At 47.9% G+C, this 8280-nt stretch overlaps 1 protein-coding gene across 1 annotated transcript in view; it reads right to left on the bottom strand.

Annotated features, from left to right (window-relative positions):
- Positions 1-6: 6 nt before the first annotated feature.
- Positions 7-8280, bottom strand: part of LOC113212232 (uncharacterized) — an 11124-nt gene continuing 2850 nt past the window's right edge. Inside the window, exons 2-7 of the mRNA XM_052274255.1 lie at positions 7829-8015; positions 6719-6840; positions 4195-4329; positions 2563-2688; positions 2027-2201; positions 7-1775 (exon numbers count right to left, since the gene is read on the bottom strand). Coding sequence (XP_052130215.1) covers positions 1582-1775; positions 2027-2201; positions 2563-2688; positions 4195-4329; positions 6719-6840; positions 7829-8015 — 939 coding nt within the window. The 3' untranslated portion in view covers positions 7-1581. The remainder of the gene's footprint in view (positions 1776-2026; positions 2202-2562; positions 2689-4194; positions 4330-6718; positions 6841-7828; positions 8016-8280) is intronic.

Below are 8280 nucleotides of genomic sequence, written 5' to 3'. Positions count from 1 at the left end.
TGAGTGTTCGCTTGCAGTACGCCAAATGTTCGTTTTAAGTACGCTCTAGATGCACATTTTGATGTCGGAATCTAGGGGGCAGTACCCGGGTAGGAGATGTGCAGAGCGGGTAGGCAGAGGTATTCCGATAGCCAAAAAGGAAAATATTTTCTTTGTGGTTTTTATCGATTGTTACTTTTCCCTGGCCCGTCCCTCTTCCTCTACTTCACCGTAGTAATTTTATTTAATTACATTTAATTGGAAAGTACTTTACCTTTGCTGGTACTCGAACCTCGGTCATCCGAGTTAGGAACCCGTCACCTTGACCACTAGACCACGAGTTCGCCGGTAAGGGGACCGTGTCCGATACCGGGGTCCCTCCTCGGCCAGCCTCGAGGCTCTACGAGCCAGAAGATTGTAACCGACGAACCGCGAGCGACCTGAAAGCGTACTGAAGTCCCCCTCTTCGCGACGCGAGCAGAACGCACACATAATGTGAACAAATTATTTTGCGGCGGGCACTGACTGAAAATGTTCTGTTTTGTGCGAAGCTGCGTACAACTGTCCACAAACATAACCTACGTTCAAAATTTACGTAACTGTGTACAACATTCTCCGTAATTATGCATAATATCGCTTAAAATTGTGCGTACATTACGTATGTGCATAGTTGTACGGAGGCATGCGTCCTCTCTCTACGAGTGCGTCCTCTCTGCGACTTCAACTCGTATGTAGACTGACGTGGTCGCTGTGTCCAGCTGCCAAAGTGTGCAGTGTGCATTGCAGAGGAGCCGTCGGGCTCCGGGGGTTTCGGGGGCCGCCCCATCGTTCTCCTCTTCTGCTCTCAAGTGCGCCGGTCTAGGGATTAGCGCTAGCCCCCGGCCGGGGTTTCCAGGGAAGGAAAATACCCCGACTACCCGGGGCTCTCCAGGTAAACCGAAAGCGTACTGGGGTCGCTCTGGTCGTCTCGGAGCGACTTGAAAACATACTCAGGTCGCCCGTCCGCGCATGGAGCGACTCGATGACACACAAAGGTCGCTCCGGCGCGAACCTCCGGCGAATCTTGTACGTCGCCCAGGAGCCTGACGAACCTCGGCGACCCATCGGCGCACCGAGCGCGACCCTCCGCGAACCGATAGCGTACCGAAAGCATACCAAAAGCAAACAAATCTTTTCGCGTCGGGCAGAAAGATCTTAAGTCCATCGTGCTATTCTTATTCGGCATGGCCTATAGAACACTTTTTTTAACTGGTGGCTGGCAGGTCAAACGCGGTTTTAACCAGGAAAACCAGGAAAATAGGGTGCCCCTTGTCACGACTCTGGACCCCGTTTAACTTTCATTCAAAAATGTGTCCGTGCCCGGTTCGATTTGGCAACTCTCGTTAACAACCTTACATTTCTTGTAACTTTTCATATCTAGCGCCGTACGGCGGTTTTGAGGAGGTTCGGTACAAAGATATGACAAATAGAAGATAGCAGCGCGCTGGACCAGCAGTGGAGCCGTAGGGAGTTGCTACTGGCTGATGTACCGGCTGAAGGTTGAAAGAGCCCGTGCTGAGTAAAGCACTTCCGCAAATGTTGCCTTGCTTTCTCGAGATTCTCTTAAGATAGACAGAAAAGGTGCGTTTGTTTCAAATGGTAGTTAGCCACGAATACCTGTGGGTAATCTCCATAGACAACTGGATGTAGCGAAGATCCTGCGTGAAGTTCGTTAAAGACGTTTGCGGCATATACATCTTCAGGACTTATAGTTGCTGGTTGAGCGTACATCAACAGCGTACTGTAGCCAAGTTTTCCTAGAAAATTCAACATCACCATTAACGAAAAAGTAAAGAAAACAATGTAAAAGGTAGACATACATAGCCAATACTTTCATAGCGAAAGTAAGTTGAAAGTAAAGTACAAGCTTTTCTGACTGTTGGTCAAAACATGCGTTATAATAATATAAGTAAAAGCCTCGGTTAAAACGCGTCAAATCCAATCAAAGATGTACAAGTATTCACGATAACAGTATGTTTTCGATTTCTCCCCAAATTGCTTTTCTTACCATCATAACTTCTCCTTTTAAAGACTTGTCTTGCTTTCATGTGGGCCAATATATTGTTGTGAATGCACTCGTACTGGTCGACTTCTTCTCGTTTTCGCAAGCCCGCTTGTACATACATGTTAGTGAAGTAAGCGCAATACATATTGGGCTCATTGATAGTAACCCAGTGCTTAACCTGTACATATGTAAGTTAAAAATTTAAAAAAGAGGTAAGCTTGTGCTAAGGTATAGTTGAGTATTAATTAGAGTGGACATTTGAGATGTTTAAATTGTTAAATTATGGTTATACATTTTTATGCACTTCATGAATTTGTGTTTGGGAGAGTAATGACATTTTAAAAGGGCCGAAGTTGATGTCTACGGCCGTGATGACTCGGTTAACAATCTTATTGAAAAGAAGAACATACCAAAGAACTTCGGTCTATGTAGTGCACTTGAACGGAGTGACGATTTGAATGATACTGAGTCAAAGACTACGGATCGACACTTAGGTGAACATGCCCTTTGCTTAGTTGTGTGTCGTAATTTCAACTTACCCTGTCACCGAAAGTTTTGAAGAGGAAACCGGCATACTCAGCAAACTTATCTGCCATCTGTTTGTCTTGCCAACCCTTAAATTTATCTTCTAATATTCTAGGGTGGTCGAAATGATACATTGTGACCTGCAACAAATCGTAAACTACAAATATCACGTTAAGAAACTGGCTAGCTGGGCTGTAGAAGAGTCAGTCGACGAATGACTTCATAGCTGGCATCAACCGAGGGGGAAATCACTAGGGTTCGTAGCGTACGGACTATTTCTTAGTATTTCTCCTACCATTTCGGTTATTTCTCCTGCCATTTCGGCTATTTCCCGCCTATTTCGGATTATTTCAGGCTATTTCGCGCTATTTCGGAGTATTTCAGGGGTATTTCGCGACTATTTCACCGACTATTTCGCGTCTATTTCGTCTTTATTTCGCTCTATTTCGCTCTATTTCGCCTCTATTTCGCCTTTATTTCGGACTATTTCGGGGGAAGGTGTACGAACTATTTCGCAAGTGATTTCCCCCTCGGCATTAACAAAACGGAAACAACCATGGGAATTAATAAAAATTAAAAGCAAGGAAATCAAAAGAATAAAACGTCGGGCCGGGCTGGCTGGGGCCCTTGGGCGTCGCGCACGGCAAGGCTGGGTCAGCGGGCGGGGGGTGGAGGAGTGGGGTCCTTTTATGCGCCCGTCGCGCGGCCGAGTCGGGCAACCTCCTCCACTCTAGCTCCCTTGGTACAGCGTTGAGGCCCGCGCCACATCGCGGATAGAACAAGAACCCCAATTTCTATCTTCGGGTGACCGGGTGACGGAGGTGAACGGGATCTATCGAACCCCAACCCGCACACAAGCCCATGTATACTAGCTGGGCGGGGACTGGGGCTTGGCGCTGGCTGATTGCGCTGGCTTGTATGTCAACTAGATCAGGCTGGCTCCTACCAGACGCACAAGTCAGTCTGAACCGACGGCCTAAAAACCAGGGCGTGCTAACTTTAAAAAAACGTTATTTCACTATCTCGCCATTATCTTTTGAACGGGAAGACACACATGAGCGTGAACGAGTGATGAGTAGAAAGAAAAGCGTTCACTGAATTGTCGTTACCCAATCATCGGAAGTCCTCAGACTACCAGGGACCTGCGTAGGGCGGGCGGCATTGGGCACCTCACAGCGAGCGCTTGGATTCCACCGGCGAGGTGCCCGTGCGATCCCAAAGCGCTGCCACATGCTGTCACCGCAACAGCCCGCCAAACCACGGGCACTTTCGGGCATCTCAGACCTCAGAGGCGGCGAAACGCGTTGGTGTGAGAGAGACGCTCAGCTAGCGGGCAGCAAGAGCCCACGGGCACCTCGTTGCCCGCCGGGCAGGGCAGGGCCGGGCGCTCCTTAGGCTCTCCGGGCGGGCAGTGGTCACTTTTTTATGCGCGCAGAGCGAGGTGCCCGAATAGTGCCCGCCCTACGCAGTTACCTGCAGACTCCTCCTTGTGCCCTAAAATAATTTTCGTTCCACAGTGATTTAACGTTAAATATGTTGCAACATAAACGTTTCCAGCGGTACATTTCACCCTTGCGCTCTGTGTTACTCTGACTAAAAGGCTAGGGAGGTGACGTTAAACGGGATGAAATGTTGTTCATCCTTACCATAGGGGTCATGCCCTTCGCTATGATTTCGTCGATGAGGTTATTGTAAAATGTTACGCCAGCTGCATTAGGGGCGTCAGCATCCGCAGTAGGCAGAACTCGAGCCCACGAAATGGAGAATTTATACAGGTCCAACTGCAAGGAACAGAGAAGTAAAAATTTAATGGAAGAGATAGAAACTTACCATGGTAGAATGAAGGAAATCGCAATGCGGAGCATACACACTAACAAGCAGCCCGCCCTTCCGCCAAACGAAGTTGCCAGCTCCGCTTCGCTCCGCTGGGCAACTCCGTTCGGCAGGGGCCGGGCCTGCTTGGCCTGCCGGCGGCGATGGTCAGGCCTGCGGCCCGACCATTTCTGTCACGCGATTTGCTGAAGAACATAATCAAATGATGTACCGGGCCTTCAGCCCGCTTAAACCCGTCGTCTTTGAGTTCGCCCCGAAGACTCGAGAAAGGGATGTAACGGTGAAGCACCGCGACTACAACCCACCCTTCTGCTTAGAAAACGTTTTTTAGGGGTGGGGGGAGAGTTTCCTTTCTATTTTACGGTTTTTAGGCCTTTTTCTACAACTTATTGTTCTTTATGACAATTTTTAGCTTATTTTCGTCAAAAAAGACCCTCTAGCGCCTAGACGGTTAGAGATAGAGCGAAACGGACGAAATTTCCAGAGATCTCTACTTTGACGTGTTACCCCTGAGCAGAGCATAAAAACAAATTCCGTTTTCGACAATTTTTAGCCCGCCCTTCTGCTTTGAAGAAGCTATCCAGCGGGCTTATGCAAACGACCTCGTGTCTGTCTGTCTGTCTGTGTGTCTGTGTGTCTGTCTGTCTGTTCCACAAGAAGGAGATGTGCTAGAGACTTCAAATTTTCAGGGGATCTCAAGGTTCACTCCCACAAAACAAAACGCCTACGGCAAATCCTGTCAGCCACCCCTAAGGGGCTGAAAGGGGGTATCGAAGAAAACAGGAAAGGCCAAAAAAGTTGGAAAAAATATTTTTTTTATGATTTCCTAAGGGGTAACTTGTGAAAGTAGAGCCCTGGGCGAAAATTTCGTCCGTTTTGCGCTATCTCTAACCGTTTACGCGCTAGAGGGTCTTTTTAGACGAAAATAAGCTAAAAATTGTCATAGTGAACAATAACATGTAGAAAAGGGCCTAAAAACCGAAAAATAGAAAGGAAACTTTCCCCCACCCCCAAAAAACCGTTATCTAAGCAGAAGGGTGGGTTGTAGTCGCGGTGCTTCACCGTTACATCCCTTTCTCGAGTCATTGGGGCAAACTCAAAGATGACGGGTTTAAGCGGGCCGAAGGCCCGCTACATCATTCGATCATGTTCTTCAGCAAATCGCGTGACAGAAATGGTCGGGCCGCAGGCCCGACCATCGCCGCCGGCAGGCCAAGCAGGCCCGGCCCCTGCCGAACGGAGTTGCCGGCGGAGCGAAGCGGAGCTGGCAACTTCGTTTGGCGGAAGGGCGGGCCTGCTTGTTGAACCTTGGATACCCCTATTCACACCCTTTGGGGTGATTGCCAGGATTTGCCGTAGGCGGTTCGTTCTCTAGGAGTGGACCTTAAAATACCCTTAAAATTTCAAGTCTCTAGCACATCTCCTTCTAGTGGAACAGACAGACACACAGACAGACAGACACACACGAGGTCGTTTGCCATAAGCCCTCTGGATAGCTTTTTCAAAGCAGAAGGGCAGGCTAAAAAGACCTTCTGAGCCGCTTGCAGCGCATGAGCTGGCTACGCCGCAGTCTGTCTAACTTAAGGCAATGTTTATCCTAAAATCGGACGCAATTCAAAAAACGAATAACACTTGCAGCTAGATCTTGACAAACTGAATCTGAAAATGTTACCACTTTTGTCTTTTGACCATGTATTTCGGCTTCGGCGTATATTCGACTATAAGTGACGATGCCTTGGTCCGCTGGCTTGGGTGCGCTGGCCAAGGGTATTTTGGGTTAGCGAAGCAGCGTAAACGAAACGGCCGAGCGGCTGCTGGATCCGTCTCCGCCTGCGAACTGCGCATGCGCAGTAGACTTTGCGCCGCCCCGCTGCCCTCCCCTCTCCCCCGCGGATCAACGGCAGAGATGCAACCAGCAGTGGACAGGGCAGTTTCCCCCGCTCCCCTTACCCGAAATACCCTTTTCACTTATAATCTAATATACACCCAAATACATAAAGTTTATCTATGAAATAGATAGCAAAAATATACCTTGCCAAAAGGTGGTTTTAACTGAATTCGATTGCATACCACCAAGTTGCCGGTAGAGCGAAGGGGAGTTGGCAAATTGGTTTGGCGGCGCGGGAGAGCGGGCCTTGGGCCTAGTTTGTTGTTTTTGACAAGATCGTTTATAGTAGTGTGTCTACTTATTGTACTGGCATTTGCTAACGCACCTTTGAGGGTTTAATGTTTCAAGTAACGAAAAAACACACAAATGCATCCTCTAATGTTCACATGGACACGTCGATTCGTGGTCTCCGGAGGGTTAACGCACTGAGTTAATGTTAAAGCACTTACTTTGAGCTCAGCTGCCATTTTAACATCTTCGCGGAAGCGATTGTAGGAGTTTGCTGCTACCTTATGGTTTGGGTCCATTTTCATCGTGTTGAGGACCCAGTCCACTGAGCTCTCTGCCTTACCTGTAGGTGAAAAAAAAGTCAAACTTCTGTTTTTAAATGGCATTCAGTCACATACCTTTTGAAAAAAATAATGATCGAAACAAAAAATTATTTTTTCCTAACAGTGACCACAACGTTCTCGGTGCTACCACCAAAATGAGCATGTAAGCACACGGAAAAAGAAACATCACAACTAAGTCTTTTTTTTCCGCGCACCCCCGCAAAACGTCGTCGCCAAATTCCGAACGGATACTCCTGAAAAGAAACGCAATTCCTTGCTTTTGTTTGGAGTGCCCGCGAGAACCATTCCGGACGATTTTAATGAAATGTTGTGCGTTGCGTTCCCTTTCGTTCCGGGACGCAAAGAACAGAACATTTCGCTTCCACGCATGTGAACCGTCATCCTTCGGTTCGGTTTTGCCACGAACCAATCCGTTTAAGAAAAGTCTAATAATAAAAAATCCAATGTGTGACCATTTATAAAGTAAGTTATCACGGAAAATTTAGGCATAATCGGTTAAAATTTTGAGTTGTTGTTGCTGGTTCAAGTTACTTACTGAAAATTTTAAGTGCTTGTAGACGTGCTTGCACTCGTTGGCACCTTTTAAAATCGGTTTCGATACACGGTCCTCGCACACACATCAAACTTCACAGGACGAGCATAGCAGCTCTGAAATTAGGTGAGCCCCGATTGCTGGCTTAGCAATTCAAATAAAGCTTGAAAATTCTTTGAAACGGTGATTATTAGACTTTCTAAAACAAATTGGTTTTTGGCACAACCGAAAGATGCCGGTTCACGAGCGTGGTAGCGAAATGTTCTGTTCCTTTCGTTACAGAACAAAAGGGAACGGAACGAAACTATATTTCATTAAATTCTTCCGAAATGGTTCTTGCGGGTACTTTGAATAAAAGCAAGGAGGGTGACCGTGGTAAGCGTTGTCTGGGGTTGCAATAAGAATATAGCTGTGCATTTAGTAGATAGACTCAACGGTATGATTCGTTTGCTCACCGTCTACATCCCAGGCCCCTTCGGTCTGCACCGCTGACAAACCAGCTCCGATCAGAAGGTCTGCCGGCAGTTTGTATTCATCCGCGTTGCTGTCCCGTTCCGCGCTGGGCAGCGCGAACAGAGTCTGGATCACGATCGCGGCGACCAGCAGCACGATCGTCAGAGGCCTATTCATTGCAATCCGCGGCTGTGAACCGTGAGAAGAGAAGACGTGTTTTACTCTATTTGCCCTCTGACTCTGGGCGTCTCTGGGTGCTTGCCCGGCAAAGCAGACCGTGAGCCTACCGAACGGGGTTGCCGAAACAGCGAAGCGGAGCTGACGATTTCGTTCCGTGGAGGAGTAGGCCGTTTGTTAAACACTCCATTTTTTTGTCGTTTGATTGATATTCCCCTACAGTACAGTGAGTAGTATCTTTACGCAATTTTTTCTGAAAAATGGGGGGGGGGGGGGG

The sequence above is a fragment of the Frankliniella occidentalis genome, unplaced genomic scaffold, assembly GCF_000697945.3.
Source record: "Frankliniella occidentalis isolate FOCC.00 unplaced genomic scaffold, Focc_3.1 Scaffold363, whole genome shotgun sequence".
Lineage (NCBI taxonomy): Eukaryota > Metazoa > Arthropoda > Insecta > Thysanoptera > Thripidae > Frankliniella > Frankliniella occidentalis.
This window is presented reverse-complemented; position numbering and strand designations above follow the sequence as displayed.